Raw genomic sequence first — 16655 nt, 5'->3', positions numbered from 1 at the left:
AGGATTCAAGCATTCGAACCAGCCTCTGTAAACTGCGTAAAGCTTGACTTAATAGGGCCACTTTCTTCCCATTGCTATCACACACTAGATATTAGCTAGATAGAAGTAGGGAGTTCCTGGTGGTGCAGACGGCTAATGTGCTTGGCGCTAACCAAAAGGTTGGTGGTTTGAGTCTACCCAGAACTGCCTCAGAAGAGAGGCCTGGTGATTTACTTTCAAAAAATCAGCCATTGAAAACCCTACGGAGTGCAGTACTACTCTGATACGCATGGGGTTGGCACGAGTTGGAGCAGACTCCATGGTAATCGGTTGTGGTTAGACAAAAGTAGAAGTAGGTGAATGGGACATAGATGTAGCCCAAACAAGTCTTACCTGGAGGTGAGGGGCTTGCCGTGGGAGAGCCTGTGAGTGTGGAGAGAGGAAAACACCAGCCATCACAGGAGGTTATCGGCTTGTTGCTCACTTTTTGTAATGACGCACTCTGTCCATGAGTCATTTAGAACGCAAAGACCCCTCACCCAAGCAGATGGCTCCGGCATCCTCCTCGTGACCACAGTTGTGAGTGAACCAGGTGTTGTGGGCACACAGGGCCAGGTGCTGCTCCTCACCACTGCACTGCACGTTGTCCAGGAGAATCTTCCCAAAGCTGGGGCTGAAGTGGGCACCATGTGGGCCAGACACCACCTGTCCACACCCAAGCTGCCTGCCCACAACCTGTGCCTCCTTCAGACCCCAGCCATCATCACACCCTGGTAGGAAACTTCCACTCCCCCAGAGCATCTTCCTCTGCCATTGACCAGCTTCAGGGCAGGCCAGGCCTCCGTGGAAATGAAAATAAGGCTACCTTTTTGAAACTTACGTATTGATCTCAACCTATTTGCCTGGCTTACAAATTAAGATCACTCAACTTCTTCACATACATAAAAACAGTCCAAGGAAAAAACTGCTTAATAATTACGCCATGGTGTGGGGTCCCCTTTATTGGTCACCAAACAAAGAGGAGGAGGTGAAAGAACATGTTTTTCTCATTTTCTCAGCATTGGTGCTTTGGAACTTGACATCAGCAGGGTAGACATGCAGATTTAGAAAACCTATTTCTGTCAGTGGTGAAATGGATAAGTTAAATGGTTTATTAAAAAAAATGGAATACTTCACAAAAGTTAAAAGCACTGGGATATATATGTATATGTACGCCAACATGGGTGAATCTAAAAAATGTAACATTGAGTAACAAAAAAAGGGTACTGAATGATATATATAGACTAATATAATTTTGTGTGAAAGGAAAACATAAAACAGCATATATAGAAAAAATTAGAGATTTTATAATTCATGTATGTGAAAACATAAAAAAATGAACTATAAAGATACACACAAAAATTCAAGTGAGTGTCTCTGAGGAGGAAGAAGAGAAAAGCTACTGGGGAATATTGGGAACTTTAAACTGAACTATAATATTTTATTTCCCAATAAGACTGGGAAACCACTATGACGATATTTAAGCACTGGTCATGTCTAGGTTAGGGAGACATGGTAGTTTGCTCTATTATTCTTTGTCTTTCTGAGCTATAAAATGTTTCTCCTGTAAAGCAGAAAGGTAATGGTGATGGGGTGCTAATTTGTGTGGGAGGTCTAGCTAACTGCCCAGTCCTGGAGCCCAGTGCTTCCTCTTCCTCTTATGTTGTGCTTTCCTGTGCACCTCTCAGTGTTCAGGTCCTCCCACGGCTGTGATGATTTGCTTGTGATCTACAACACCAATGGTGTGTCCTATAAGGAAGGTGCTTACCTGGTGGGCTGGGCTCAGGTGCATTAGCTCTGCGGCTGGCGGATCCTGAGTTGGCAGCAGGTAGAACTAGAACAACATGGAAATAGTGATTAGGATTGACTTTTTTTTTTTTTTCCTGGCATAGACACAAGGAAAGAACTCAACCTGGGGCTGGTAAAGAGCCACCAGCTAAGACATCTGGACTGGCCATGTGCTCATAGAGAATGACCAGGTTTCTAGTGAGGCTGGAGTCAAGTTCAGGTTGCTCATAGAAAGCTCCTGTGATCTTGCTGCCCCAAACTCCTTTCCCCCTTTTAACCCTACGTCAACGCAAGGCTCTGCAGAAGTACTTTACTCAACAGTAGTAAAATAAGTCATTGAAGAACAAGGCAAAAGTTTTAAAAATCGTATTCATAGGGATGCTGATTGTCTTGGATGACCCCATGGAGGACATTACAGTATGCATACAATGTCCACTAGTGACATGATCATAATCACATGAGTCAGAATCGACTCAATGGCAACAAGATGTATCTTCACCTCTCATCTGAATGGTAAGTCTTTGTACCTCTACGACTAAAGATGTAATCACTGCTCTTACCTGATAAGATGGTTGGTAACTTTTCATTACCTGCTGTTACTGAAAAATAAAAATATTCTTACAAGGATCTGGCTTCATTAGTTTGCTAACATGTACAATACTAACATTGCTTTCTAAGGAAGACTATCAGCACAAATAGAGGCTACCAGCATTTTTCAAAGGGATGCCTATGTGTACGAATCAGTTTGTTGAATGGAGAGACTTCCCTGCACTGAACATTGTCCAGCAGGATTGTTCTCAGCCAAAACTGAAGCTCCCCCTGAGAGGGGTCAAATAGCCTGTCCACACACACTCTGCCTACACATTGGGTTACTCTTTCAACAGATATTTATTGGGTGTGTATGTGCCAAGCACTGTGCTAATTGCTAGGGATACAGTGATGAGGAAGACAGGTAAAACCCTTGTCCTCGTGGAGCTCAAAATCTAGTGCAGAAGGTGACACTGAACACCATGCACTATCCCTAGATCCACTGATAGGGGATTTCACTTGTCCTTAAATCAAAAGATGGGAGAGGCACCTTAGAAGAAAGGCCTGGTGATTTACTTCTGAAAAATCAGCCATTGGAAACCCTATGGAACTCAGTTCTACTCTGACACACTTGGGGTCGCCATGAGTCAGAATCAACTGGATGGCAACTGGTTTGATGGGCTGAGGAATGCTGAATGTGGCATATACAATGTATTGCACCCATTTTCCGTTATTTTAACTCAGAGCCCATCAACCTACCTGATGAAATGGTTGGGTGGTGAATGTCTTCTATGATGGTGGAAGTTGAAAGAGCTGTTGGAAAAACGATACCAAGAAAATGACTCTTGATATTTAAGACTTAATGGAAAGAGAAAAACCCTTTCCATCTGCTTAATATTTCGAGGGGAAGAATTCAATTACAATACACAAACTCACTCAAAATAGAGAATTTTAAAAGGAACCAGCAACCTTGAAACATTATGCTGAATGAAAGAAGTCAGATAAAAAAGATAACATATTCTATGATTCCATTTACACGAAATATTCAGAACAGGCAAATCCATAGAAACAGAAAGCAGATTAGTGGTTGCCAGGGGCTGGGGGAGGGGTATGGAGAGTGACTGCTTAGCGGGTGTAGGGTTTTCTTTTGTGGGGATGAACATGTTTTGGGACTTGATAAGGGCGAATGTACTAAATGTCACTGGGTTGTACACTTTTGTGAAAGTCCTTTACACAAAATTGCAGATTTAATCCTCACAATCATATGCCCACTTTTCAGGTAAGGAAACTGAAGCAGAGAGAGGTAAAGAGGCATGGTGAGAGTCAGACAGCTGGGCGATAGTGGGCAGTGGTCCAAACACAACAGTCTCCTTCCAGAGTCTGCTGCAAGCCCTGCACTGTCAAGTAAAGGGAATATGCCACTTTGGTTTTAAAAGTATCCTTATTGGGTCTCTTAGACATGAAACTGAAGAAAATTAGAACAAGTCCACAAGAGCCAAAGTACAACATTGAGTAAGTACATCCCACCTGAATTTAGAGACCATCTCAAGAACAGATTCGATGTGTTGAACGCTAATGACAGGAGACCAGACAAGTTGTGGAATGACATCAAGGACATCATACGTGAAGAAAGTAAGAGGTCATTAAAAAGACAGGAAAGGTAGAAAACACCAAATTGGATGTCAGAAGAGACTCTGAAACTTGCTCTTGAAAGTCCAGTTGCCAAAGCAAAAGGAAAAAATGATGAAGTAAAAGAGCTGAACAGAAGATTTCAAAGGGTGGCTTGAGAAGACAAAGTAAAGTATTATGATGATGTGTGCAGAGACCTGGAGACAGAAAACCAAAAGGAAAGAACACGCTCAGCATTTCTCAAGCTGAAAGAAATGAAGAAAAAATTCAAACCTTGAGATGCAATAGTGAAGGATTCAATGGGGAAATTATTAAACCACTCAGGAAGCATCAAAAGAAGGTGGAAGGAATACACAGAGTCACTATACCAAAAAGAATTGGTAAACGTTCAAATATTTCAAGAGGTAACGTGTGATCAGGAACCAATGGTACTGAAAGAAGAAGTCCAAGCTGCACTGAAAGCATTGGCGAAAAACAAGTCTCCAGGCAATTGAGCTGTTTCAACAAACAGATGCTATGCTGGAAGTGCCCACTCGTCTATGCCAAGAAATTTGGAAGACAGCTACATGGCCAACTGACTGGAAGAGATCCATATTTCTGCCAATTCCCAAGAAAGCCGATCCAACTGAATCTGGAAATTATTGAACAATATCATTACTATCACACGCAAGCAAAATTTTGCTGAAGATCATTCAAAAGTGGCTTTAGCAGTATATAAACAGGGAACTGCCAGAAATTCAAGCCAGATTCAGAAGAGGGCTTGCAACCAGGGATATCATTGCTGATGTCAGATGGATCCTGGCTGAAAGCAGAGAACACCAGAAAGATGTTTATCTGTGTGTTATTGACTATGCTAAGGCATTCAACTGTGTGGATCATAACAAATTCTGGAGAGCATTGTGGAGAACGGGAATTCCAGAACACTTAATTGTGCTCATGAGGAATCTGTACATGGATCAAGAGGTGGTCATTCAAACAAAACAAGGGGATATTGCATGGTTTAAAGTTAGGAAAGGTGTGCATCAGGCTTGTATCCTTTTGCCATACCTATTTAGTCTGTATGCTGAGCAAATAATCCGAGAAGCTGGACTATACAAAGAACAACAGGGCATCAGGATTGGAGGAAGACTCAATAACAACCTGTATGCAGAAGATACAACCTTGCTCACTGAAAGTGAAGAGGACTTGAAGCACTTACTGATGAAGATCAAAGACCACAGCCTTCAGTATGGATTACACCTCAACATAAAGAAAACAAATATCCTCACAACTGGGCCAATAAGCAACATCATGATAAATGGAGAGGAGATTGAGGTTGTCAAGGATTTCATTTTACTTGGACCCACAATCAATACCCATGGAAGCAGCAGTCAAGAAATCAAAAGAAGCATTGCATTGGGCAAATTGGCTGCAAAAGCTCTCTTTAAAGTGTTGAAAAGCAAGGATGTCACCTTGAGGACTAAGGTGCGCCTGACTTAAGCCATGGTGTTTTGCAAAATGCTTGCAAAAGCTGAACAATGAATAAGGAAGACTGATGAAGAATTGACGCCTTTGAATTGTAGCGTTGGAGAAGAATATTAAATATACCATGGACTGTCAAAAGAACAAACAAATCTGTCTTAGAAAAAGTACAACCAGAATGGTCCTTAGAAGCAAGGATGGTGAGACTGCGTCTTACATACGTTGGACACGTTATCAGGAAGGATCAGTCCCTGGAGAAGGACACCATGCTTGGTAAAGTTGAAGGTCAGTGAAAAAGAGGAAGATCCTCAATGAGATGGATTGACACAGTGGCTGCAACAATGGGTTCAAGCATAGCAACAGTTGTGAAGATGGCACAGGACCAGGCAGTGTTTTGTTCTGTTGTACATAGGGTTGCTATGAGTTGGAACTGACTTTATGGTACCTAACAACAACAACAACAGACATGAGGTCTAAGAATTTTAATGTGCTTGCTGTCTCTTTTGTTAATGCTTGAAAGCGGATACAATTAGGCAAGTTAGAAACAGCTAAGTGGTATTTAAGTCAAGCAGTTACTCATTTGAGGAGCACTGGATGATCAGCAGGCAGTAGACATTATTCTAAGGAGTGTGTGTATATGTGGAGGGGTGGGTTTGTGGAGGCAACACCACAGATGAGAAAGATACAGATTCTGTCTCAAGAAGCTGACAGTGTCATTAGGGAAACAAGCGGGTATACACGTAACTATAAAAATAAAAAACGGTTGTCGTTGAGTTGATTCCAACTCATGGTGACCCCATGCCTGTCAGAGTAGAACTGTGCTCCACAGGCTTTTCAATGGCTGATTTTTCAGAAATAGATCCTCAGGCCTTTCCTCCAAGGTGCCTCTGGATGGGTTTGAATCTCCAACCCTTCATCTAGCAGATGAGTGCTTAACTGTTGGCACCACCCAGTGATGCCACACACAACAATGCTGAAGAGGAACAAGAGCTACAGGAATCCAGAAGAGGGAATCAGAGTGGGTTGTAGTGGGGAGATTAGGCAAGGCATGCCGGGCTAGAGCTGGTGTCCTGGGTGGGGAGATTCCCCACAGGCAGTGGACCTGTGGTTTGGGGGAAGTAAGCGTAAAAGTAAGAACATCAAATGCAGGTCTGGCTCAGGGTCAGCCCATCTTCTCACTGTTAGCTTCCCTCATCTCAAATGGAGCTTCAGACTACCTGAATAGGCAACATGCCCAGTCAGTCTTTTTAGCAGACAATAAGATTTCAACATGGCTTAGAGAGATTTTGGAAGAGTTCAGATCTTACACTCTAGGGCTCTGAAGTCTGATTGCTTGTGTTATCATTCCATCAGCCTTGGGGACAATATTTAGCCTATTTGAGGATCAACTTCCTCATTCAGAAAATAGGGATTGTAAAGGTTCCCTCATCCGGCTGTTGTGAGGGTTAAGTAAGAAAACCCACATAAGGCATTCAACGCTATGATTGACTTAACGTGAGGCAATAGTGGCCCACAGAAGTAAAGACAGGTCACATTTGTAATTTTAAATGTTTTAGTGGCCACATTTTCAAAAGTAAAAATAAAGAGGCAAAATTAATTTTAATAAAATATTTTCTTTAACTCACCAAACCAAAAGAATCAAACCTGTTGCCTTCAAGTTAATTCCAGTTCATAGCAACCCTATAGGACAGAGTAGAACCGTCCCTTAGGATTTTCTAGGCTTTAATCTTCACGGGGCAGATCACCAGGTCTTTCTCTCACAGAGCAGATGGTGGGTTCGAACTGCCGACTCTTTGACTAGCAGGCAAATGCTTAACCACTGTGCCACCAAGGCTCCTTTATTTAACCCAGTATATCTAAAATATCAACATTTCATCAATGTAAAACATTAGTAATGAACAATCTTACATTCTCTATGTTGTACTAAGTCTTTGAAATCTGGTGTGTATTTTATACTGTGGCACAACTCAGTTTGGATCAGCTATATTTCAAGTACTCAGTGCCCACATAAGTAGTGGCAACTGTATTGGACAGTGTGGGTAAGGACTTACTAAAAATTAGCTATTATCATCATCATTATAGGTATATGAGTTATGTTGTTGTTGCGTGCCGTTGAGTCGATTCTGAAAGGCACCCTATAGGACAGAGTAGAACTACCCCTACAGGGTTACCTCAGCTGTAATCTTTATTGGGAGCAGATCTCCATGTCTTTCTCCCGAGGAACCACTGGCGGATTCAAACCTCAGACCTTTCAGTTGTTGTTGTTGTTAGGTGCAGTCGAGTCGGTTCCGACTCATAGCGACCCTATGCACAACAGAACGAAACTGCCCGGTCCTGAGCCATCCTTACAATCATTGTTATGCTTGAGCTCATTGTTGCAGCCATTGTGCCAATCCACTTCGTTAAGGGTCTTCCTCTTTTCCGCTGACCCTGTACTCTGCCAAGCATGATGTCCTTCTCCAGGGACTGATCCCTCCTGGCAACATGTACAAAGTATGTAAGACGCAGTCTCGCCATCCTTGCTTCTAAGGAGCATTCTGGCCGCACTTCTTCTAAGACAGATTTGTTCATTCTTTTGACAGTCCGTGGTATATTCAATATTCTTCGTCAACACCACAATTCAAAAGCGTCAACTCTTCTTCGGTCTTCCTTATTCGTTGTCCAGCTTTCACATGCGTATGATATGATTGAAAATACCATGGCTTGGGTCAGGTACACCTTAGTCTTCAAGGTGACATCTTTGCTCTTCAACACTTTAAAGAGGTCCTTTGCAGCAGATTTACCCAATGCAATGAGTCTTTTGATTTCTTGACTGCTGCTTCCATGGCTGTTGATTGTGGATCCAAGTAAAATGAAATCCTTGACAACTTCAATCTTTTCTCTGTTTATTGCTTATTGGTCCAGTTGTGAGGATTTTTGTTTTCTTTATGTTGAGGTGCAATCCATACTGAAGGCTGTGGTCTTTGATCTTCATTAGTAAGTCCTTCAAGTCTCCTTCACTTTCAGGAAGCAAGGTTGTGTCATCTTTCAGTTAGCAGTGCTTAACCACTGCGCCACCAGGGCTCCTTATATGAGTCATATGATGGTGTATCTGAAAGGCCAGCAATGACCCGAGACGGTCTCAACTAGCACGACAGAATGAAAACTGCACAGAATGGAGACCACCACTCCCCACGATGAGGAAGAAGTATACCCCGGTTGTGTGATTTACAAGTGTAGGAAAATAATCCAGTCTTTCCAAGAGGGATGTTTCCTAGACATTAGGCCAGATCTGTAGTTTATTTTCATAAATTCAAAAGATATGAGGTGACCCTTTCATTCATCTGTCTATAACACACGTACATAGACACACACACAGAACCACACACACACACCAACCTCTTTTTCTGTTTTCTTTGCATTTTCAAAGGATGTGAAATGAGCAATATTGTGTTATCTTGTTCTTTGACAGTAACACCATACATGATTAAATGTAAAGTGCATTTGGACAGCGGGGAAATGCAGACCCTCTCAGGCTCCCCTTGTATCTTCTCAAATCATTCAATCTCAACATTATTCAACCATTCAACCTCTCAACCATTCAGCCTCTGGACCATTAGTAGTATCGAGCGATGGCAGCAGAGCCACTGGCCATAGTTACAGTGCAATTTAGGAGCTATGACAAATTTGGTAATGGTGGTGGTGGTAGAGTCGTCCTACCTGATGATGTTGAATGTGCAGCAGCTATAGGAGAGGTAGGGGTTGAGATGGCAGCAGGTAGAACTGTAATAAAGAAACATCTGTTAACAGTAAGTAACTTCTCCCAGTGACTTGAGAGAGGTGTGGCCATCCAGGGGCTTCCTGAGATTTCCCAAGATGAAGTTTTGCCTCAACTCTGAAGTGACCACTGTGTAAGTGATGAAAATGCTCAATCACTTCTTGGCCACTGATCCTTGGTCCCCTGATCCTCCCCCATTCCCATCATGCCTTTCTTCCAAATTCAATGTCCAAATGCAGGTCTTGGTTGTTTTGTGACCAGAATTATACCACTCCTCACTTATTGACATGGTTAGGTTCTAAGACCAGGTCATTATGTGAAAAATGGCATTATGCAAAAATGGAGGAGGACTATATCAGGTCACAAAATGGAGAATGACTACATCATTACACAACTGCCAAATTACATCAGTACATAACTGCCAAACCACTGAGACTCAACCAGCCAGTGTGACACATAACTTTAACCATCATAGCCAGCATTACTGTCATCTCACACCGCAGCGTTTGTTACTGCCAGACAGACTTACTTCATGAATGAGCAAAATAGTCACATGGTAGATTTTTTACTATTGTCATAAATGTTGGATAATGGGATAGTTGATAAGTGAGGAGCAGGTGTACGTGGTTTTGGTCTGAATATTATACCTAAGAGTTGGTGTGATGGTCCGGACCATCGGGGGTCCCTGACACTTTCATTCACTTGTTCTTCTTATTTTATTTTTAAGTCTGTTTTATTACTGGCCTTTCTCTGTGTCGTAAGTGTTCCCCAGCATAAAACCTCTCCATGGCTCCACAGGATCCCACGTTCTCACCTGCTCTCCAGATGCCATATCTGGTCACAGGAATTACTGACAATACCCATAAGGAACACCCACAGAAGAAATGACTGGAAGGGGATCACAATTGTTGGTTGTTTTGCATTTGCTTGGGTAGATGCTCGCCCTCTTTTATGACACCTTTCCTCTCTTTACTTGCTGTTGGGTCACCGTATTTCAGTGTATGTCCTGAGTGAGGCGTCCATCTCTGTACCATTGAGCAGTGGCAACTACAGAGCTGTATTTAATAACTAAATGTGATCGGCATAATACTTGCCCTCAAAGATTGTCCACATCCTAAGCCCAGGGACTTGTGAATATGTTAGGTTACGTGACAAAAGGGAATTAATGTTGCCAATCAGCTGACCTTAAAATAGAGACTAGTCCAAATTATCCAGGTGGGCCCAATGTAATCACAAGGTCTTTGAAAGTAGAAGAGAGAGGCAGAAGAGTGGTCAGGGTCAGAGAAAGATGTGAAGACACCACAATGGTGCCATTGAAAATGAAGAAAAAGGGCCACGAGACAAGGTTTGTTGTAGGAGAAATAGGAAATCTGTGTAATAAGTAAACATTACATGTGATCAAATGATTATCCTTCCAAAGAAAGCTTGAAGCATGTCATTTGTGAAAAAAAAGAGAGAGTTTAGACATTCTCAGAGTCAAAAGGGTTTCCAATATTTTTTTCACTTTTTTTTTTTTTAAGAAGTTAGCAAATCTATTGGGTGACCCCCTAAAAACCAGGTTTCCATAAACTCAACTATAAGGGGCAGGTTATATTGAGCCACTCCGTAAAGTAACAGCAAATCTCTCCCATTTACTTTTCTCCTGGGTTTAGATGGACACTCAGAACTATCCCAAGGGAAAAGGCACAAAAATATTCTCTTACCTGATAATATGTTTGCTGAATTTCCATCACCTATTGGTATAAACACATTGAAATATTTCTTGTACAATTAAAATGAATAGCTTTTACTTTGCCTACTTATTGGTTTTCAACAAGTCTTTAAAAATATGACAGGTCTAATATATAAATTTTAAAATGTAGTGAACTCCTGGTAAAATACAGTCCCTCGGACATAAACAACAACAACGACAACAAAAACCCAAACCTATTGCTGTTGAGTCCATTCCAATTCATGGTGACCCCATGTGTGTCAGAGTAGAACTGCGTTCCACAGGGTTTTCAATGGCTGTAATCTTACAGAAGTAGATTGCCAGGGCTTTCTTCCTTGTTGCCGCTGGGTAGACACAATAGGCTCTCAGAAGTATTTGCTGATTTGATTGTTTTGAAGAGACTCTCATGATATAAGAGCCCTACTGTGTGATACATTCTCTACAGAATTCCCACCCTGAGAGCAAGCCAGTCACCACTGGAACTCAAGGCCAAATGTCTGTCCACGGCAGTGCTTCTCCAACCAGGACCAAAGCAGGGGTGACCACAGCATGTCCACACCTGAGCTGCCTTCTTGATTCATGCTTCCCTAAGAGCCCAGTTGCCTTCACACATTTTCCCTAGGGCCTCAGTGGCATTTTTATCAATCTGTTACATATACCCTATTACTGTACTTCCAAACAGATTTCAGATGGCTTGCAGTAAAGTACAGCTATCTGTATAGAAAGACCAGAAAAAGAGAAATATTAAGACTAATGACCACGTGGAGGAAAGGGAAAGAAATAGGAAAACAAAAAACCAACCAACCAACCAATAACACCCTTAGCTAATTACTTAACTGATCATTCAATTAAGCTTTGAACTTTCTGGTGGTTGAGGTGTAACAGAAATCAAGGTGCATAATGGAAGTCTCCTTGTCTGATAAATGCTGTCCTCCTAGAGGAAGTCATTGAGTTTGTAGAAGGACCACTGCTATCCTCTTCAACAGCGGTTTTATAGGAGGGGCAGAATGCTATGCCTATGTGTTTTTAATGTCAAATCCCCATAAAAGCCAAGCAAGTTCATGATAGATACCTGATACCGAACAGAGACCAGCAACACCACCCCTTCCTACGGGCATGGCCTTGGGAAAATTGATTAACTTTTATGTGCCTCAGTTTCTCCATCCATAAAATGGGTATTATGAAAGTACCTACCTCATAAGGTTATTGCAAAAATTAAATAAGTCATGCATGCAAAGTGCTTAGAATTAATTAAGTCATTAGAGCAGGGGTCAGCAAGCTAAGGCCCGTGGTTCAAATCCAGCCTAGTGCCTCTTTTTGTAAATAAGAAACAGCCACGCCATTAGCTTATGAACTGCCTATAGCTGCATTTGTGCTACAACAACAGAGTTGGGTAACTGTGACAGAGACCATCTAGCCTACAAAGCAGTATTTTCCAAATAGTGTGTGCTTTATACATTTTTGCCAACACGCAACCCCCTCAGGCATTATTTCCTAGATGAAATACGTGCATTACATGTGTGTGCGTTATTTACACGGGTGTGTTATTTGCAAAAAGCATGATACTATCTGGTCCTTTATAGAAAAAGTTTGCTGACTCCTGAATTAGAGAACTAAATAATAACTACATAGGTAAAGTGCTTAGAACAGCGCCTGGACCGTTGTAAAAACTCAATACAAGTTGACTATCATTTCATGTATACAATCTCGTTCAATTCAAACAGAGCACTGGTAAGCAGGTGTTCTAATTTCCCTTTGTAAAAAGAATGTAAGTGACTTGCCCAAGGTCACGCTACATAAGCGGCAGAGATGAAACTTAAACTCTGATCTTCTGCCAGAAAACCCATCTTCTTTCTCTCACCCCAAAGCTCAGTCTTGGCTGGTAAATAGTCCTGCCTTAAACATGCTCCCGTTGGGTTTACTAGTTGCAAGACTCACTGGTTCCCTAATACACCAGCAAGTTGATAGTTCATGTACAAAACATGGGCTATATTCTCCCTTCCCAATCTGGCTCGGCAATTCCAATCAAACACTGTTGTTTTTTAAAAAAGGAAAATTTGACAAAATAAGGACTAATACTCTAAATTCAACATAAAAGTGCCTCCTACCTGGGGGCATCAGCAATGCTTCGTCAGCATTCTCCGTAGAGAGAGGGGTTGAGAATTCAGTGACTGCTAGAATAGAAACAGCTAGGGGTAGTCGGGTCAGTGTCCCTACACCAGCACACTGAGCCCCCTCTAGTGGGAAAGAACAAACGCTGGCTGGACAATGTGTAAGCTATAAAAATAATTCATCAAGATTTTTCTATAAGCATGGTGGTAGAAATAATGCTTTAAACAGAAATTCCATTGCAAAAATGAAAATACCAACACTAAGGGGTAACCCTCATGACTGAAATGAAAACAAAGCCAATTCTTGTGAAAGGAAGAAAATGTTCCAACAGCATTTTCAACCTCACGGTAGAATCCTCGGAAAGCCCAGGAATGCAGAGATGGAAATAATGGCTATCTAATACAGCCATCTGATTCCTCCCACCATTGATTCCATTTCTCCTTCTATTATGTACCTATTACCTGCCCAGGTAGCTCATAGAATGAAAACATGTCAGGTTGATAAAACAAAAGTAAGAACTTACCCAATGCAGGCTTTAAATGCTCAGTCTCTGTTAATGAGTGGGAAAAGAAAAGACCTGGTTTAAAAAAGGGCAATGGTTTCTAGAGATGCTTCAATTAAAAATGAATTTTAAAGTGGAAGAATATGAGTCCCCCCAAATCAAAATGTTGACCCTTCCTGCCTTATTTCAGACGACTGATCAATTACCAGATGTATAAATATGAACAAAGCGTGTCTAATAACTTACGCTCAACCCAGCGTGGCTGTGCTATTTTTACCGTACAAACTCTGACACCTCCAAACAGATGACAGACATTTCACACACAGCACAGTTAAGTGGAACCCCGTGACTGTACAGAAGAGACTGCTTTGATGGAATTCTCAACCAAACCCCAACTAAAACCAACAAAACAAAACCAAATGAAAGGGGGAAGGAAAAAAGAAACAAAAACATAAATGAAAACAAACCCAAACACACACATACAATATGTGATGAACTGACTGAAAAAGCTAACTGATTACATTAGTATCATGTAGATACAATCTTTCTCATTCAATACAATTGGGGATTTTAGCAACAAAATTCACTTCTCTAAAGCCACTACAAGGAGCCCTGGTGGCGCAATGGTTAAAGTGCTTGACTGCTAAGCGAAAGATTGGCCGCTCCTTGGGAGAAAGATGTGGCAGTCTGCTTCCGTAAAGATTACAGCCTTAGAAACCCTATGGGCAGTTCTACTCTGTCTTTAGGGTGGCTATGAGTCAGAATTGACTCGATGGCAATGGGTTTGGGTTTAGACCCATCATGTGATTTCCTTTTTCCCACTGGCACACAAATTCCTGTCTTTAACATTGGCGGTAGGTTAAATATTGGTCACACGTGGTAGTGGGAATCCTTTTGCATGTCTAGACTAGTGATTCTCAGCTGACAATGATTTCCCCCCTCCCCCAAGGTGACATTTGACAATATTAGGAGATATTTTTTGCTGTCACAAATGGGAAGGGGCGTGGCTGGCAGGGGTGCCCTACTGTCATCTAATGGATACGGGCCAGGGGTGCTACTAAACATTCTGCCATGCACAGCACAGCCTCCTACCCATGAAACAAACAAACATTGCCATCAAGTCCTACTCATAGTGACGCTACAGGACACAGTAGAACTGCCCCATAAGGTTTCCAAGGAGCACCTGGTAGATTTGAACTGCTGACCTTTTGGTAAACAGCCACAGCACTTAACCACTACACCACCAGGGTTTCCAACAGTCTCCTACAACAAAGAATTATCCATCCCCAAATGCTTGTAGAGCTGAGGTCGAGAAACCCTGGACTGGACTGATCACGGTTATTACTACTTGGCCAGAGAGTTGTGATTAGCATAACTGGCCTGAAATTGCAATCAACAGGACAAAACTACGTGCTGTTCGAATTTATAAACTCCTCATTTCTTCACCTTCATTAGACTGCAAGCTTTTAATGATAAAGACTTTCGTCTCTGAGTTCACCATAGTATCAGTGGGTGATTAAGGTTACCATTGACTAATGCCTTTTTCACCAGTTATTTTGAAATCTAATTCTTGTAATGGATCCACCATTTCTCCACTATTTTTCCTCTGTATAAAATCCATTTCAACATCTTGTGGTAAATGAAGTCAGCCTCTCAAATTACCAATGTCTCTTTGCTTTTGCTCCTATCAGTGGTCAGAGGTGGTCTGGGATTGCATGCGTGCATTGCCAATGGGATTAGTGGAGACGCAATCCAGATAATGCACTTGGAGGGGGAGGTAGCCCTTACCTGCACAGACTATGCTGGCGTCTTCTCCAGGACCACAATTATGGAGGTACCAGCCTGCATGAGGGCACTGTCCCAGGAAGCTCTCTCTTCCTGTACAATCTACATCATCCAGCAGAAACTCGCCCGAGCCTTCGCCAAACTGGGCCTCAACAGGGGCTGCGAGGGCACGCCCACAGCCCAGCTGCCTGCATACCACATCGGCTTCATTCATGTCCCATTGGTCATCACAAACCCTGCCCCACTGGCCCTGATAGAAAACTTCCACACGTCCGGAACATTGGCTGGGCCCGTTCACCAGTTGCAATTGTGGCCAGTCTTTCAAAGATACAGAAATACCGCATGTTAGGAATAGGAACATATTCTCTATCAACCCATTTGCTTAACCACTCAACAAATACTATGTCACAGATGATAGCACTGGGGATCCTGTGACTCACAGGGCAGGCCTAGTTGTTGCTGTCACAGAGTTTACATGCTCATTGGAGGAAACTGGAGGAAGCAGTCACATTAATCCAAACAGAGGTGTGGACTTACAAGTGCAGGGAGTGCTAAGGCTCAGAGGGGAGAGGCACACGTCATTTTAATAGTGCATGATTAGGGAGAAGAATCAAGAAAGTGATGATGGAGCTGAGGCTTGGAAGAAGGATAGAAAGGAGTTAAGTAGACACAGAGATGGAGAGGAGGAAAGAAAAGCACGTACTAAGGCCCTGAGACAGCAGGGAGCAAAGGTCTTTTGAGGATTAAAAGAAACCAGTGTGCTTGGAGTGCAGAAGGCAGAAGGCAGGGGCCACCAGACATTGTCGGGGAGGTAAGCAGGGCTCTTTGTCCATACACAGACAATTTTAGAGTGAAAGGGGTTGCTAATCATAATTACAAAGTGTTACCATATTTTTATGCAAATAATACATGTATTATGTTCTTTTGCTAGCTGCTGTGCCCCCCCCTCCATATTTTTGCAAGTAAAACCCAGAACCAAGTGCACTCTGTTAATTTTTTTTACAGCAACATGCAAAAAAATTAGCATGGCATGTTTCAAAACTTGGTTGGTTGTTTGGTTGCTTCAAAACTACCTGGGGTGGGGGAGGGCTTGGTTGGCAAAAATATATATATATAACATGTGCTTTATCTGCATAAAAATACAGTAACCGTCCTCTTCTTTCTCACTCCCCTAATAGAGAAACCCAATTTCACATACAAGCAGCATAAGAGGCCCCTTACAGGAGCTCGAGGGACTGTTAAAGGAAGGAGGACTGGTTAGGAAGGTCTATGACTAACTGTATTTGCCACAAATTACTCATATATGAAAGTGAAATTTTCCCAACTGAAAGTTAAGTTCCATGTGGTTAAGAACTATTTGCTTT

General features: G+C 42.2%; 1 protein-coding gene across 1 annotated transcript in view; it reads right to left on the bottom strand.

Annotated features, from left to right (window-relative positions):
- The window catches only part of LOC126059404 (deleted in malignant brain tumors 1 protein-like), a 109579-nt gene that overhangs the window by 73591 nt on the left and 19333 nt on the right, over positions 1-16655 (bottom strand). The window contains exons 7-15 of the mRNA XM_049855105.1: positions 15295-15609; positions 13528-13554; positions 13001-13066; positions 10885-10914; positions 9124-9186; positions 3094-3147; positions 2367-2405; positions 1787-1852; positions 373-402 (exon numbers count right to left, since the gene is read on the bottom strand). Of these exons, the coding sequence (XP_049711062.1) occupies positions 373-402; positions 1787-1852; positions 2367-2405; positions 3094-3147; positions 9124-9186; positions 10885-10914; positions 13001-13066; positions 13528-13554; positions 15295-15609 (690 nt within the window). The remainder of the gene's footprint in view (positions 1-372; positions 403-1786; positions 1853-2366; positions 2406-3093; positions 3148-9123; positions 9187-10884; positions 10915-13000; positions 13067-13527; positions 13555-15294; positions 15610-16655) is intronic.

This window comes from Elephas maximus, chromosome 16, assembly GCF_024166365.1.
Source record: "Elephas maximus indicus isolate mEleMax1 chromosome 16, mEleMax1 primary haplotype, whole genome shotgun sequence".
Taxonomy (NCBI): domain Eukaryota; kingdom Metazoa; phylum Chordata; class Mammalia; order Proboscidea; family Elephantidae; genus Elephas; species Elephas maximus.
This window is presented reverse-complemented; position numbering and strand designations above follow the sequence as displayed.